At 37.5% G+C, this 16,970-nt stretch overlaps 7 protein-coding genes across 7 annotated transcripts; 4 read left to right on the top strand and 3 right to left on the bottom strand. All coding sequences in view use genetic code 12, as the record gives it.

The window, feature by feature from the left end:
- Positions 1-280: 280 nt before the first annotated feature.
- Positions 281-3,040, top strand: CLA4 (serine/threonine protein kinase CLA4; the record flags this gene model as incomplete). Its single annotated transcript, XM_064993908.1, has 1 exon — positions 281-3,040. The coding sequence occupies one exon, from the start codon at positions 281-283 to the stop codon at positions 3,038-3,040; it is 2,760 nt and encodes a 919-aa protein (XP_064849980.1).
- A 799-nt stretch (positions 3,041-3,839) lies between these two features.
- On the bottom strand, positions 3,840-5,909 carry DASC09_003040 (uncharacterized protein; the record flags this gene model as incomplete). Its single annotated transcript, XM_064993907.1, has 1 exon — positions 3,840-5,909. One exon carries the CDS (start codon positions 5,907-5,909, stop codon positions 3,840-3,842), a length of 2,070 nt encoding a protein of 689 aa, XP_064849979.1.
- A 519-nt stretch (positions 5,910-6,428) lies between these two features.
- DASC09_003030 (glycosyltransferase family 15 protein) lies at positions 6,429-8,450 on the top strand (the record flags this gene model as incomplete). Its single annotated transcript, XM_064993906.1, has 1 exon — positions 6,429-8,450. One exon carries the CDS (start codon positions 6,429-6,431, stop codon positions 8,448-8,450), a length of 2,022 nt encoding a protein of 673 aa, XP_064849978.1.
- Positions 8,451-9,028: 578 nt separating this feature from the next.
- DASC09_003020 (ribosomal 60S subunit protein L43B) lies at positions 9,029-9,632 on the bottom strand (the record flags this gene model as incomplete). The annotated part of the gene is made up of 2 exons (XM_064993905.1): positions 9,029-9,305; positions 9,607-9,632. The coding sequence occupies 2 exons, from the start codon at positions 9,630-9,632 to the stop codon at positions 9,029-9,031; spliced, it is 303 nt and encodes a 100-aa protein (XP_064849977.1).
- A 687-nt stretch (positions 9,633-10,319) lies between these two features.
- Positions 10,320-11,633, top strand: AVT7 (Avt7p; the record flags this gene model as incomplete). The annotated part of the gene is made up of 1 exon (XM_064993904.1): positions 10,320-11,633. The coding sequence occupies one exon, from the start codon at positions 10,320-10,322 to the stop codon at positions 11,631-11,633; it is 1,314 nt and encodes a 437-aa protein (XP_064849976.1).
- Positions 11,634-11,930: 297 nt separating this feature from the next.
- Positions 11,931-13,172, top strand: DASC09_003000 (uncharacterized protein; the record flags this gene model as incomplete). Its single annotated transcript, XM_064993903.1, has 1 exon — positions 11,931-13,172. The coding sequence occupies one exon, from the start codon at positions 11,931-11,933 to the stop codon at positions 13,170-13,172; it is 1,242 nt and encodes a 413-aa protein (XP_064849975.1).
- Positions 13,173-13,756: 584 nt separating this feature from the next.
- On the bottom strand, positions 13,757-16,954 carry SEF1 (Sef1p; the record flags this gene model as incomplete). Its single annotated transcript, XM_064993902.1, has 1 exon — positions 13,757-16,954. The coding sequence occupies one exon, from the start codon at positions 16,952-16,954 to the stop codon at positions 13,757-13,759; it is 3,198 nt and encodes a 1,065-aa protein (XP_064849974.1).
- Positions 16,955-16,970: the final 16 nt, after the last annotated feature.

Here is a 16,970-nt window from a genome sequence, read left to right as displayed (position 1 = left end):
AACATCTACACTTCTTCAGAGATTATCCCCCCTTTTGTATTTATTTCAGTTGGGCGTGTGTGTGTTTTTTTTCTTGTTTATACAACCCTATTTTGGTGACCGTATATATATATATATATATATCAAAGCGTGCTTTTGTCAAACCCTAAGCTGTCTGAGAACTTTATATCGCTCACAGTTTTATTCTTCCTGCTCTCAGACAACAGCAGCAACAACAACAACAACAACAACAACAAATACTGGCTTTTGTCACTTTTGATATTTTGTGACACACATCACCATGTCCCTTTCAGCAACAGCATCACCATACGATTCTGATGCTTTCTCTAATCCTAGAAAACCTCCACAACCCCCTCTGAAGAATGGCTCTCCTTCCAGATTACCTCCATCAGCCAACCAAGGAATGTCTCAAAAAGGTTCCTTTGGCTACGCTAATAACCAGGCAATTGGCAAGGGTCCTAACCCCGCGACAGGAAACTACCAATTCAACTCAAAAGTCGCGTTAGGACCATTATCACCCACCTCGAATACTTACAAGATCCAGCCGTTGCAATCACAAATTATGAAACAAGGGTTTGTTTACATCAAAGAAGAAAATATGTTTTTCAGTAAGTGGACAAGAAAGTTCTTAATCTTGACATCAAAGGATTTGGTATTTTATAAAGCCGTGAAAAGCAACGAAAGCTCGAGTAATTCATCATCAATCATCATCAAGAATTTATCCAATCCACAACTTAACAACTTCAACGATGGGAAGGGCGATGGGGTTGATTATTTCAACAATGATTCTCTTATCACCCAAAAATTGAACTTGAACTTAATTAATAATATAGTAAAGACTCAAACCAGCAAGCCGTGTTGCTTCCAAATAAATCACAGCAAAGACAATAGTAACATGGTTATTAGTGTGAAGAACGAAATCGAAGTTAAATCATGGATGCATGACATCTGGGCTCATTGCCCAGCTAATACTCTTGGCTTGAAATCTTCATCTTTTGGCGGCCTTAAACATTCAATGACTTCCGTCAACAGCGGATTTATCGATCAAAATTCTGTCTCTGGCCCTTCAAACTTTACCCATAAAGTTCATGTGGGATTTGATCCTAATAGCGGTGATTTGGTTGGGTTACCTGATACTTGGAAAAAATTGTTAAACAGTTCCAAAATTACCGATGAAGATTTATCCAAGGATCCACGTGCTGTCATCGAAGCATTGGAATTCTATTCTGCTGTTAATGGTGGAAGTAATGGGGAATCAACCAAGATTCCAGAAGCGATGTTGACGGCAGGCGAAGGAGCATCTCCATTTGGCTACAGCCCTAGCGTTCCTAAATTGGACAAGATTAATGAATCTAAATCTAGCTCACCTCTTTCGAGCAGAAAGCCTAGTACTAATAACAGTTTGTACAGTCATACTAATAACAGTGGGCTTAAACTCGATAATAATGGTGGTAATCCAAATAGCAATGGAGCGTTGGACCCAAGCGCGGGATTGAAACCGTTTAATTTGAGAAAGGGGTCTAGTGGTGATGGACCAGAGGAATTGATCAAGCCATTGACTTTAAGAAGTAATACTTCTCCTCAGAGTAAACCTCAACAAACCCAAAATTTCACCCCGACTAGAAAAGCGCCTACCGCTCCAGGAAAGCAAGGACACTCACACCAACAGAGTCCTCTGAAGGCTAATGATTTGGTTCCAATGAGAAGAGCTCCAGCTCCACCAAAACCTAATAACATGCAAAAAGTTCCAATTGGTTCTCCTTCCCGCCATAAGCCTCAACCAAGTACTCCTTCGCATATGCAACCAAAATTCTCTAATGAATCTAGTAAGATGATTGAAAAGCAAAAAGCTTTGCAACAACAACAGCAGCAGAGAATTCAGCAACAACAGCAGCAAGCACAACAACAAAGATTAAAACAACAACAACAACAACAACAGCAACAACAGCAACAGCAACAACAGCAAGCTCAGCAGCAAATGAAACCAGTGCAAACTAGTAATGCTTCTGCTAAACAAGTGCCAGAACCAATGAGTAAAGAGGCTTATATTCAAAAGACACAACAGAAACTTCAACAACAAGCACAACAGCAACAACAACAGAAGAGTAAGCCTGAAGCAGAGAAGAGAATTTCAACGATGACGGAATCTCAAATCATGGCCAAACTAAGATCGGTTGTCATCAATATTGATCCAAAACCTTACTTCCAAATGATCGAAAGGGTTGGTCAAGGTGCTTCTGGTTCGGTGTATTTGGCCAAATCTCTTAAGAGAAACGGCGCTAAGGTGGCAATTAAACAAATGGATTTGAGTGCCCAACCAAGAAAGGAATTGATTGTCAATGAAATTTTGGTGATGAAAGATTCTCAACATAAGAACATTGTCAATTTCTTGGAAGCGTACCTCAGAGGTTCGAATGAGTTATGGGTCATAATGGAATATATGGAAGGTGGTTCATTGACCGATGTCATTGATAATAATTCAGGAAAGATTACCGAGCCACAAATTTCGTCGATTTGTTTACAAACTATTCAAGGGTTACAAAACCTTCACAGAAAGCATATTATCCATCGTGATATTAAGTCAGATAATGTGTTACTTGATTCTAACGGTACTGTGAAAATCACCGATTTTGGTTTCTGTGCCAAGCTAACCGATCAACGTTCTAAAAGAGCCACAATGGTGGGTACTCCATACTGGATGGCCCCAGAAGTTGTCAAGCAAAAAGAATACGATGAAAAAGTCGATGTTTGGTCTTTGGGTATCATGACGATCGAAATGATCGAAGGTCAACCACCATACTTGGACGAAGAACCGTTGAAGGCATTATACTTGATTGCCACCCACGGTACTCCAAAGTTGAAGAACCCTGCTGCGCTCAGTGAAGATATCCAGAAATTCTTGAGTATTTGTTTATGTGTCGATGTTGGGTACAGAGCTAACACAGATGAATTGTTAGAACATGATTTCATCAAGATTGCTTGTCCGGTCAGCGGGTTGAGTAATTTATTAGATTGGAAGAAGAAGAAAGATAATCTATGAGATGTATTTTCTCTTTTCACTTTTTTTTTTTTTTTTTTACCTTTCTATTGAACCCATTTTAATGTATTGTGATGCTTTTTGTTGTTCTGTTATTTTGTGTATTGTTTATTTACTTGTTATTATCACTTTTTGTTTTTCATTTTTTTTTTTTTTTCAATTCATTTCATTTTTTTTTAAATGGATGGAATGGATGTGCATGTTTTCATGATATATATATATATATTGTTCACTGTTACTTCAAAACTGATTTTACTCAAAGTTTGTTGGGAAATGGAAGAAACAAAGAGGGAAAAAAAGAGGGAAGTATATATTAACACCATAGTGACAGATAGCTAGCTGCCAGATCCCAATTGTTTTAAGATCGATTTTTTTACTACTAATAGTAACTGGATTTTATCCTGATTTTGATTTTTTGTCGCTTTCTCTCCTGGCATTATTGTTTTTTTTTTTTTTTTTTTTTTTTTAAATAGTTAGATCTTTGTTTTTAATGCCTATTCTTTTTTTTTATTGTCTCTGTTTTCTTTTTCCTTTTACAATTAATAATACTAATTTAAAAACTAGAATCTTTTTTGAATAAATGATTTGAATAGAAAAGAGCTTTTCATGATTGAGATACCATTGATTTGACCTGATACGGTGAAAAAATCAAATATTAAAAACAAGGATGTATTGGATATACTAAATATGATATATGAGAATGAGTAAGAAATGAGGAGGAGGAGGAGGAAAAACAAAAACAAAAACAAAAACAATCAGGATATTAATATTATATTAAAAATTTTATTTTTTTTATTGGACTTTAACGTCTGTTGCCACTAAATGTGAAAACCACAAGAATTGAAATAGCTAAACTAACAATAGCACCAGGAAGCAAAAGTTGATTTGGAACACCAGGGATAAATTCTTCCTCCTTTGGAGGGGCATAAAAGATCTTTGGATTCTTTTGGTGATGCTCGGAATTATTATGAATATTTTTGCTCGTTGGGATATTTTTAGTCAACGGTTTGGAAACTGTAAGGATATTTTCAATCGATTCTCTTGGATTATGAATGAAAATGTCAGCTTTATTGAACTTGAGCTTTTTGCTGATTAAAACACAGTCTGTCAAATCCTGATCCGTGGTGATGGCGACTAAATCACCCTCATCATCACGGTAAGAAATTGCAAAGTTCGACAGTTTGTTGTATTGCTGGTCTGTCAGTTTCCGTGCAAACCCAACTTCACTATCATCATCATCAAAGCACGCATCATCATCGTCACTATCATCAACCGGTGCCGGTCCCAGTAATAACTTTAATTCGTGTGCTTGAAGTTTTTCCATGATTAAAGATCTCAAGGTCAAAATACCATCTTTGGGTTTGACAGTAATTCTATGAACTCTTCCTGTAGGAGATTTGAATTTGAATCCGAACGGGAGCTCTGCAGTTTGGAATTCTATAAATGAATGTCTCGCATCGTCAGCATCGTGGACTGAACTACCCCCATCATAACCAACCCGTTCGTTGGCACAGGAAATCGAATCGGTTGGACGAACCTCACTATTAAGACGGGTCAATTCGTTATGTGGATGATGATTAGAAATTGGCGAATATTGGGTTGGGTTAGTGGAACTATCTGGATGAGAGAACGAGTCAGAATGCATAGAATCAGTGTCATCCAATGTGGTCCAAAATCTATTCCAAATAGGATTTTCGTTATCTTCGTTAGATTTCACCACTTTGAGTTGGTTCAACGTGGCATAAGTTAATTTCAAAACTTCGACAATTCCAATGATTTCGTTATCCTCGATAACTGGTAAATTCAAATAGTGTCCATCGAACATTTTTCTCAAGGCCTCATGAATTGTCAAGTCCTTGGTAGCACAATCTGGTTGTGGGGTCATGACTCTAACAATACTACAAGTAGAAGGATTAAGTCCACTAGCAATGACTCTGAGGACGATATCCTTGGAGGTAAAGATCCCAGTAACTTCTTCGTTATTAGAGTCTTTGACCAAAACAGCTGTGGTTCTATTTTCTTCCATTAGTTTAGCTGCTTCCAACACCGATGACTTGACATTGGTATACACTGGCAAAGTTGTTTCATCTAAAACATTTTCCAACACTGGACCTCCCATCAAATCTTTCAAATTTTCAAAATACTTGACCACTTGGAAAGGTTGCTGACCCATACCGATTTCTTGATTGACATTATCCAAAGCATCGTACAATTTCTTAGAAGATTCGTACATTCTTTCAAGTTTTTCCATGGCTTCTTGATATGATTTGGTGATATCCAAAACCCCAGAGATTTGACCTTCTGAGTCCAAAATCGGCAAATGTCTAAACCCTTTTTGGACCATCAAATTCAAAGTATCACCAGCAGGGGTGTCGTCGGTTACACATAAAGGATTTTTTGTCATGAATTTTTCCACTGGATGGAACGGAGCTTCTTCACTGGCAACCACTCTGAAGGCTAAATCTTTGGCAGTTATGATCCCCACCAACCGGTTCTTATCATCGACGACAAGAATGCAGTTTTCTCTTTTGGCCCCCATCAAGCGTGCTGCTTCTAATACAGTGGTGGTGGTTTTACATAATATTGGCTCGTTGGGGCGTAAAGACAGAACTGACCCAGGAATTGCCTTGTGGCGGGTAGACTTCTTCAGGCCTCTGCCAGAAATCTCTTTTCTCTTTTTAGAGAAGTCGTTTTCTATCTTTCTTCTAATGGCCTCATCTCTCTTGGCTTGTCTTTTCCTTGAATCATTGATTTCGTTCATCAGAGGCTTTTGCACCAACGTGAGACTGTTGGTAGAAGACCCACCAGTATACGAGCCTGGGGCCTGTTGTTGGTGTTGTTGTTGCTGTCTTGAAGGAGCTCTGTAGGACATGAGCTATTGCCAATATAAACAGGGAACGAATCACAATCGATGAGGGTGACGGCGATGTTATTGTTTATTGTTTATTGTTTATTTTTTGGGTGGTTTTTTTTTTTTTCTGATCCGATGCTGGTTACGTGCCCTCTGGCATACCGAACACCATCTGGATTGGTGATGGATGGCCACCCAAAGAAGCTGGTGGTGTTTATATATTGGCAGTAATCTTCTGCCAGAAACTACGTCTTTAATTATATCTACTTACCTGCCAATATCTATTGACAGTGTCTTATCATTGCGACCCTTCAGAAAGTGCACCGCACCACACAGACAGACAGACCCTGTTTTTTCATACTTTTTTTTTTACTCTGTCTTTTTTTTTTCATGTGTTTTTTTTTTCTGCTGATCACAACGATATCAGAAAAAAAAATAGATAACACCGTCAAATACAGGCCTGATTAGCCGGTAGTAAATATTGCTATTAGTGGGAACCCTTCTTCTGATATCTGTTTGTTGCCTTCTGGCGTTCTCGCAATGGACCTCCCCTATTTACAGCCGCGAACCGCGAAATCAAAGAGCAACTCGTTGCTTCTGAAATCAAAGTTCAGAATTAAGAGGTTCTTCTCCAAGAAGGTCAAAGTCTTTAAAGTCGTTTACTTGCCGGTATGGATCATTTGTTTGGTAGCTGGACTCCTATTTTACAGCCAATTGCACCATATTTACCCAAATAACCGTGCCATCCATACCAAGGGTCAAAAGATGCCAGATTACCTGAGAAAAAAGTATCTGGAGAAATTCGATAAGAAATATTCCCCTGTTGATAAATCAAAGGTTAGTAATAGATGGATCGGGTCAACCGTTGATGAGCCATTCAAAATTGGGTGTGTTGAACCAGAGATCTCGCTTACAAAAAAGACTGCCAACGCTTCGCTTGTGGTGTTGGCGAGAAACAAAGAACTCGATGGAGTTATCAAATCTATGAATACTTTGGAAAGACATTTCAATCAATGGTTCAATTACCCATGGGTGTTCTTAAACGATGAAGAATTTTCTGATGAGTTCAAAAAAACCGTTAAGAAATATACCAGGTCAAAGGTAGAGTTTGGGCTAATTGGTGATAATATCTGGGATTTCCCATTGTCGAAAGAAGAAACCGAAGAAAATGATAAATCTGATAAAAGCAGTAGGTATTTCAATTTTTTCGAATTCTATGAATTCATTGAAAGACAAGGTGATCGGGGTATTATGTATGGTAATTTGGATTCTTATCATAAGATGTGCCGGTTCTATTCTGGTGGTTTCTATAGACATCCATTGGTTAAACAATATGAATGGTATTGGAGAGTAGAACCTGATGTCAATTTTTACTGTGATCTAACCTACGATCCATTCTTAGAAATGGAGAAGAAGGGGAAAAAGTATGGCTTCACGGTTATTATCAAGGAATTATCTGACACAATTCCAAATCTATTTAGATACACAAAATCATTTATCAAGGAAAATCACATCAAGGTGAAAAGTACATGGAACTTGTTTGTCACTCCGCTTAATACATTTGATTTCAAAGGTTTCGATGATCCTGAATTGGAAGCGGAATTGGCCCATTTGGAGGAAGTCGATGACTTGATTTTGGCATTAGAGAAACAAGTACAAATAGAACATATTGTGAGAAAGCTCAAAAACAATAAAGATGGTCAAAAAAGTAGTAATAACGACGATCAAATGCTTTTAAAACAGCTTGTGGACAAGACGCACAAAAGAAGCATTAGCAGCTCACCTGGTGACGCATTTGATGGCGAGAAGTACAATTACTGTCATTTTTGGAGTAATTTTGAAATCGCTAGGGTCGATGTATGGGATAATCCTTTATATAACGCTTACTTTGACTACTTGGAGCAATCAGGAGGCTTTTATAAGGAAAGATGGGGTGATGCCCCAGTGCACTCGCTCGGAGCAGGAATGTTTTTAGATTTGTCAGAGGTCCATTATTTTAGAGATATTGGTTATAAGCATTCTACCATTGCCCATTGTCCACATAACTCTTTTGATAACCAATTAGGATATGGTCCATCTGAAAATTATTTCAAGTTTGGTGACGTTAACCGAATTAGAAGACAGGATGCCAAGTGGTTAAGTCCCGATTCCCCTAAAAAGAATGGTGTTGGTTGCCGATGCAAATGTCCAAGAAAACAAAACAAAATCGAAGACACTGGGGGATCGTGTATTGGGGAATGGATTCTGGTTACCAAAGATGCCGAAGCTAAGAAATTTGATAATTCCCAGAGAAAGTACGCCAAGAAGTTGAATGTGAAGAAATTGAAAAATTTGATTGCTTTCGATTATCAATATTCCTTGAAATTGAAAACCATAAAGGAAAAGTATATCAGTAGTGCCCTTATAGCTTTCAAAGATCTCAAGAGATTCGAAGAAGACGAAAATACGGTTCTTCGGCCGGATGAATTTGACTTGAAGTTACTTGAGATGACTGAAGATATGATCAACCAGAAAAGATTGGAAGTCCAGGAAGAAGAAATTATGAATAACATTGTTCATTGATATTTGAGAAGGAGAGGTAGTGGTAGTAGAAAATTTTGTTTTTATAGCTTCTACATTATTAATTTTTTTTCGATGTGTACATTTTAAGTGCTTTTACGATGAGACTATGTTGTGGTTTTAACTTTTTTTTTTTTTTTTTCATTTATTTATATATTCATGTCATTTTATTTGCTGTTAATAACTTTTACGTTGATACCTAATTCTTTCTTTTCTATCTTTTTTATGTGTTCTGCTTTTTATACTTCTTTTGTTTCACTAAACTTCTTTTTCTCCCTGTTCTTTTATTTGTTTCCGCATACAATTGGCATCGAGTTTGAAAATAAATATTATTTGTTCTTGACTATACTTCAAATTATTATTCAGTTGCTCGAGACGGACCTCGTAGTTTAACGAAGACATGTGTTCCAATTATAGAAAGACTCTTTTGAAAGTTTAATACTAATTACATCACTCAGTGTGTTTTATTGTTTTGAAAAAAGTTGAAAACTGCATTAAACTAAATATTACACAAAACCCCATTATAACGAAGTATACTTTTTATTCGTTAGCAAGCACGGAATGAAATAAGATCGAATAAATTAAGCTTCAGCAAGTTCTCTGAGACGTCTGATGGTAGATCTAACAGTGAAAGCAGCAGCAGTAGAAACAGTGTAAGCACCACCGGCAGTGGTCTTCTTGCAGCTCTTACAGGTCCAGATACCAGCAGCACCTCTAGTGACGGTTCTCTTACCACAGAAGGTACAGTCGTACTTAGAGTGTTGTTGGATTTCCAATTTCTTGGTAACTCTTCTCAAAGAGGAACCGTAACGGACACCATATTTACCAGTGATACCAACCTTCTTAGTTCTTTTAGACCTATAGTGGTTGTTAGTAAAGAGAAACTCCTTGAGGAAAATAAAAAGTATAGAAAAATGTTCAGTGGTTTCCAATCATTTGTTGTTCAAAAAAGCCGAGTTGAAATTAGTGCTATGATGATACAATATCAAATTGGTTCATAATATTCTTATAACATATGATAAAATTTTCATGCTTGACCTTGAAATTTCGTTGAGTAAAAAAAAAAAATTGATTCCTTGAAAAATTGTTCATAAATTGCAATTGTTGAATATACTGATGATTTTGTAAAGCTTCTGATCCTGTTGAATGGTATTAAAACTCTTTGTTTGATTCATATTGAGACATTGATGATGAATATTCATTTTGGTATTGATTTTTGAACAAATTCGAAATTTCCCAATTCTGACCTTTCTTGAACAATTAAATATTACTCTTGACAATTTGATAATATCTGATAAACACCACTACTCTTCTAATACATATTGATATATCCTTCACATACATTTTTGATGATTATATTCTAAGCTGTTGTATAATAGGAAAAAGTTTCAAGACAAGTCAATTTGCACACTACCAAAAATTGTAGGTCGAAAAAAAAAGTTGGTACTGGCGGAGGCACAAAACCTTTTGCCAGGGCACACAACAGGAAGACCTCCAGAGTCTTTTGACATGCACGTGGTAAGTGACAGGTAAAAATCAAAGCCCTACACAAAGGCACATGATCAACATAAGCAGGGCTAATAGATAAACCGCAAAAAGAAAAACACAGGGCCTGTGAGAGGTGCATATAAGTACGCAAATACACGTCGAGCGATTAGCGCTAATCGCCAGAAAAAGAAACAAGAGACAGATGACCCATGAAAACAGGAAACCTTTAATACGGCAACAAAGCAGTCATCACATCGAATGATTCATCCCTTTATTATCATCAATACTATTGACCCAATTTTCTTCTTTCTCAATTGAAAATCCTCAAAATATATCTTAACCTGACACAGTGAACTATATAAAGATATCGCTCCCAAAATAATAATGGAAGATTTGACAAATGGCCCACCTTTGGCCTCCACAATCTCTTCGATTGCCAATCTAACCAAAACTATTGTTGGTGCTGGTATGCTTGCCATCCCTTATGCCTTCAGAGCGGATAGTATTATATTTGGAATATTGATCATTTTGCTTGCTGGGGTGGCCTCAGGGTTTGGGCTCTACCTTCAATTTAGAAGTTCCAAGTTTTTACCGCCAGGCCACGCCACTTTCTTTAGTGTTTGTTCCATCACATACCCTAAGCTATCAGCGATCTTCGATTTGGCAATTTTTTTGCAATGCTATGGGTGCTGTGTATCGTACTTGGTGATTGTTGGTGATTTATTACCAGACTTGATCAAGCATGATAGCTTTCAAAGATCTCAGGCGATTTTGTCAAGCGCCATCATTATCTTCCCTTTGCTTTACTTGAAAAGCCTTAACTCGTTGAAGTATACTTCAATGTTAGGATTGGCGGCTATCGCTTACCTTTTCCTTTTGGTAGTGGCACATTTTGTCGTTGGTGATGTTTCTAGTGAACTCAAGGGAGAAATCAGGATCATTGAGCCTCTTGGGTTGGTTCCTATGTTGTCGACTTTTTCAATCATCGTATTTGCTTATACTGGTCATCAAAATATGTATTCAGTTATCAATGAAAGTAAAGACAAATCTACCAAGAACATTTTGGTGATTATTGTGTCATGTGTTGCCATTTCAACGACGTTGTTTATTATCATTGGTCTTGCTGGTTACTTGACTTTTGGTTCCAACGTTTCTGGTAATGTGATTTTGATGTACGACAATAAATTACCAAATATTATTGGAAGATATGCCACAATCTTCATGGTTATTTTCTCTCTCCCATTAATGTTCCATCCTTGCAGACTCAGTGCCAACAATATCGTGTATTATATTCAAACTAATTACTGTTCCCAAACCGAGATGAAAACCATTACCGAGGATGAAGAAACTCCATTGCTTCAAACTGACGAACCTTCTCCATCAGAAATGCAGCCGGTGATTGTTCCGTTCTCAAATAAGACTTTTATTGTGTTGACCACTCTGTTAGGATTATTGGCATATGTTCTTGCCCTTAGCATCAGCGAATTTGCATTGGTTCTCTCGTTGGTTGGGGCAACTGGGTCCACTACCATTTCTTTTATTCTTCCAGGGTTGTTTGGTTATAAACTTCTTGCCAATGATCACACCGACATCAATTACAAGCAAGACAGAATATTCAAGCTTTTTTCAGTAGGATTGACATACTGGGGATTCCTTGTGATGTTTGTTTGTGTTGGTGCCACCCTTTTTTTCAATTGACTTGTTTTAATTTCTTTCAGTTATTATTTTATATATGATCCGTTTTATGACACTAAAAAAATGATTTAGCCACACATGATACGGAGATTTGAAAAAACCTAAAAAAAAAAAAAAAATGTAAGCAAAAAAAAAAAATGTCATGTCAAGTATCACCATAGAATCCCAACACTTTTTTCATTGACAGCTTTGTTTGTTTTCTTTGGGATCATCTCTGGATATTATTTTCCATCCTATTTCGTTCTCTTTTAAGTCCATTAGACCTTTGTTTCTTTGCTGGCGGATTTCAAAAAGCGGAAAATGTCCAGTGAAATTGGCGACAAACAGCTGTCAACAACCATGAACAGGACCCCGAAATCAAATCAGGGGTCTTCGGGGAAAAAAGATAACAGAAGCAAACTTTTCACATTACTCGATAAATTACAGCTTCAAGTGTCTGTTTTTGTGTTTTTTGTGGCTGGTGTACTTTATTGGATCCCATCAACGTCGTCGAGCGTTGGTGCAAAATTCTTTATCCTCCAAGGCCAGAATAGCCCTAATACCTATTTACCGACCAAAGACGATGGGTATTTTGTATTTATTTGTATTTTCTACATCATCTTCACTCGGATCTTTTTCATGAACCATGTGTTCAAGCCATTTTGCATCCACGTTCTCAAAATGAAAGGGCAAGGTGCCAGACAACGATTTGCCGAACAAGGATGGGCCCTTGTATCATATGGATCATCGTTCCTTTGGGGGTTCAAACTTTTCTACCACTCGCCGTTTTTCAATAATCTCGATAATTTGTACGCTGGATATCCTGAACAACACACCATGGATTGGGAATGGAAGACGTATTACCTTGTGGCCCTTGCCAATTGGACCGCACAGATCTTCATTCTCCATGTGGAAAAAAAGAGAAAAGATCATTACGAGATGTTTGCCCACCATATCATCACCATCTTACTTGTGTGGGGATCTTACGTGAAAACTTTTATCAGAATCGGGGTGTTTATCCACATGATTATGGATTTTGTCGATATTTGGCTCTCGTTGGCCAAAGTCTTGCGGTACTGTGGGTTTTCTAACGCTTGTGATTTCACCTTCTTTATATTTTTCTTCAGTTGGATCGCCTTGAGACATGGGTTATACAATTACTTACTTTATTTCACAATGTCCCGGATCTACGACTTAATTGGCTTTGATGCGTGCGCCGACCGTCCTGAAGATCCAAAATGTCAGAACCTCGAGTTCCTGATCCTGTCGCTTGTGACGCTTTTATGCGGATTACAAGTGATCATGATGTTTTGGATGTTTATGATTTTGAAAGTGTTGTACAAGATCATGATGGGAGCAAATGCCGAAGATGTTAGAAGTGATAGTGAGGATGATGACGAGGTTGAAGGGAAACAAAATCATAAAGAACAACAACAGGAAGAAAAAGGTAACAATAACGAAAAAGAAGAAGAAAAAGAAGACAACGAGATGAACAATACCGACTCTGAAATAGACGAAAAGTCCGCGCTTCTCAAAAATACCGAAAATCAAACAGCCCATTAAACTAATTACCCAATAAAAATTCATGTTATAGATATAAATGTTCATACCAGTTCATCTATGGTCTACTTGTTTTCAGATTTTTTTTTATTTTTGTTACTTCAGTTTGAAAATATGACGTTCTATTCACTAATATTTATTTCTTTCCATTCTCTCATTACATCTCAGCAATAATAATAGACAATTCATGACATTTGACCTTCATTTTTTTTTCCTCTCCCTCACCCTTTTTTTTTCATTCATCCCCCTTAGAAATTCATCTTGATTCAATTTACTTCGACTTTAATTTCTGTAGTATATCATAACAGTCAAGGCAACTCCAAATTCCAAATTCATCATCAATAAAGTTTACGAAATCAGACAGCTAGTATAAAAAAGGTCATCACAAACAAATTAGAATTCATAAAAAAAAAAGACAAAAAAACATATTGTGCAGAGACAGAAAACACAACAACAGCATAGACATGCAAAGAAAATGAAAATTTTAAAAAATAATACACTGAGCGAATAGTGATAATAAATCACACACAGAGAATATATATATATATAATAAAGAACTAAAATCGTACAAAACAACAAGGCCACCATCAAAACTCTGGGCTCATATTAACATCAAACCATCCCAAGAAATCATCCGTACTTTCGGTCCAATTAGATTGTTGTTGAAGAAACTCACCAAAAAAATTACTATTATTCGTCCTGCCAGTGGTACTGCTAGTACCGTTTGGAGAATTATTATTCATCGCTCTCAGTTTCCCACTATCTATTGTCCCCATTTGAGGTTCAATGTTATTACTTTCAGAATTAACTTGGTTTGGGTTGCGAGTATTATTCACAGACTGACGATTGGCAATCTTTGTAATCGATTGCCTGCCGACATTTTGACCAGATCCCACTGGTTGACCAGCAGCATTACCTTTGAAATCAAACAACGAGTTCACATTACTAGATTCCATGGAATACAGATTGTTAATAGGGTTAATAGGGTTAATGATAGTATTGTTGACGGGGTTTCTGGAAGCAATGTAGGAGATGTCATCACCACTAACACTTTTATCATCACCGACATTGCCAACTTTTTTATTGATAATACCACTATTAATCTTCCCAGATTTATTGGAATTACCAGCTTTTGAATTACCCAGACCAGGAGTTTCACTATTATTGAGACTGCTGGTGTCACTATTGCTGTTATTCTGGAAAATTGGGAGGATCAATTTTTCATAGTTCGTTGGTACGGTTTCTTTAGAATCAGCTACAGGCAACGGGCTTTCCTTGCTCAATAAAGGACTAGCATTGATACTCCCCGTGGCTTCCAATAATGGCAAAGGTATTCCATTGATATTCGTTGGTCCTGATAAACCATTGGCAACCGCGTCAGCTTGAGCATTGGACATTGCTGTTTGAGTTGGAACCAATGTAGTAATTGTCGTCCCGTTTGGAGAGGTGGAGCTAATGGTTTTGAAATTATCCCTGGTAATCTGATTATAGAATGGCAAAGGAACCATTTTTCTCATGGGTAGTTCCTCAAATATTCGTTCACTAGCGTCAGACTTCGAGCTGAAATCAGGAATCGGTAGGCCATTCAATCTGGCTTGTTCAACAGCTATATTCCTTCTTCTCGCTTCATGAATACAGGAGACTAAATCATAGAACAAAGAATTAGATAAATGACTCCTATTAGACTTTATAATGCCTTCTCCTTCGAAGAAAATGCTTGGCTGGGTGATCAAAACATAATTTAATTTTTCCAAAACCTTAGCAGTTCTTGAAATATCATTATCAACATCTTTCCAAGCTGCCAACATATTTCTAAATAATCGATGCACTGTAACAATTGATTGTCTTGCACTGTCAATATATTTATCAAGTAATAGCGGTGTCAAATGCAACTTGAATAATGTGAAACACGCGTAGGTAACACTATGCCTGACGTAAATTGGATATTCACTCAATTGTTTAACCTCTACTAATTTCGAAAATATCGTCACGATCCTGGTCGCTGAATGATAAGCAATAGTAACATATTTGGTTTGATCTTCTGTAGGAGTTTCGGGCAAAAATGCAAATGCACAAACCAATAATTTGACATAAAGATAATACATCTCAGTAATTGGATCATCTATCTGTAACTTAAACACCAATCTTTCCAATTCTCTTATTAAAATATTCAAGCTTCCTGCTCTGTTCTTGGCGGTCATCAATCCATCTGGAGAGGTCACTGACGATCCCATAATATTGACAAGTTTAGACTGGAAAATAGATAAACAAACTAAACATCTAAAGTTTTTCGGTAGAGTTTGATCTAGTCTTGCATTTTCAACCAAATAATCAGTTTGGATACATGGCGGTAACCCTAATATACTCGCCCATAGCTGTTCACTGAAAAACACCAACAACCAAGTCCTAGTTCTCCATTTTTCGGCATTAACCAAACTGACTTGGGTCCGACTAAATTCACTGATGAATTTTCCTCTATGCAAACCTAGCTGAAACCCCAAATTCTTTGCTAACCCTACAAACCTGTAGGAGCAATCGTCGAGAACTTTTTGGTTTGGTAGCGGCCAGCAACTTAGAATCAATAAAGATTGAACAATGTGTGTTGATCTTGGGGTTCGTATCCAACAAGTCTCGATTGCCAATTGTTTGATAAGCGATGCAAGTTGGTTGTACAAAGTTGGATCTGGATCGGAAAGACAGGCAGTCAAGCAAACAGTCCAAAATAATAACTGGGATTGCGAGTATAACTCAATTGCGCTATTTGAAGTCAAAATCGGCAAAAATGGTAAATAATCATGTACAAATCTTGCGTGCAACTCAACAGCTTTAGATAATGGTAAACGAACGTCCCCCAAAATGAACTCTTTAATATTGGGAGTTTTGATATTGGTAACTAATGGTGGCTGATTTGCATTAGATTCTGTGAGCAATGTTTGACCAGCACTAGAAGGGCTTTTGGAGTTGACGGGACTTGCAGAATTACCTCTAAAACTCTCTTGTAAGTATGGAGGAAGATTTCGACCATTGTCATCATTAGAAGGTGCTGAATCATTCAATAGTTCAGGAGACCTACTATTTGCAGGATTTGAAGAGTTGTCAGGAGATGAACTCACTGATTTTGATTGTAAGAGTTGTGGATCCCTTTTCAAAAAAGTTTTTGCAATTATTGGGGGGTATTGATTTGGCCTCACATATATTTGACTACTATCCGAGAGTGACCTAGACATCCCAACAGGTGAGATCATTTGCACAGGACTGTTTCCATTTTGGTTTGCTTGCTGAAGAATCTTTTCCAACTTCTCGTTATTTGTGGGACTTCCAATGCTAGGGGATGATGATGCCCCACCCCCTGACACCAAAGTCCGCCTTGAAAGTAGGGCTTTCGCAATGAATGATTCGTTCTTATGAAGAAGTTCCAATTTGGCCTTTAGTTCATCGACATCATTCCTCAAAGTTTGAATTTGACTTCCCTTCTTTGGTCTAAATTGAGGGTCAATTTCACAGTTAAGCCCCATTCTTTCACATCGTTGACAAGGTTTCGGATAGTTCTCGCTGGCATTGCACTTTATTTTATGCTGGCGACAGTGAGTACACGATGTAACTGGTCTATGACCTGAGGAATGTGGGATGGAGGACTTGCCATCTTCTGTCTTCACTGTTGTGTTCTGTTTCTTTCTTTTGGAATCACCAGAAGGTTCGCTCTTGCGCTTCTTTGGCTGCTGATGGGGTTGCTGGTTCTGCTGCTGTTGCAGTTGAGGTTTTGAAGTGGCAGGCGCTATGTTCATGATTAGCACTACTTAA

This window comes from Saccharomycopsis crataegensis (genome assembly GCF_037102585.1).
Source record: "Saccharomycopsis crataegensis DNA, jcf7180000000072, whole genome shotgun sequence".
Taxonomy (NCBI): Eukaryota; Fungi; Ascomycota; class Saccharomycetes; order Ascoideales; family Saccharomycopsidaceae; genus Saccharomycopsis; species Saccharomycopsis crataegensis.
The sequence above is the reverse complement of the archived record's forward strand: the minus strand, read 5'-3'. Positions and strand labels throughout refer to the sequence as shown.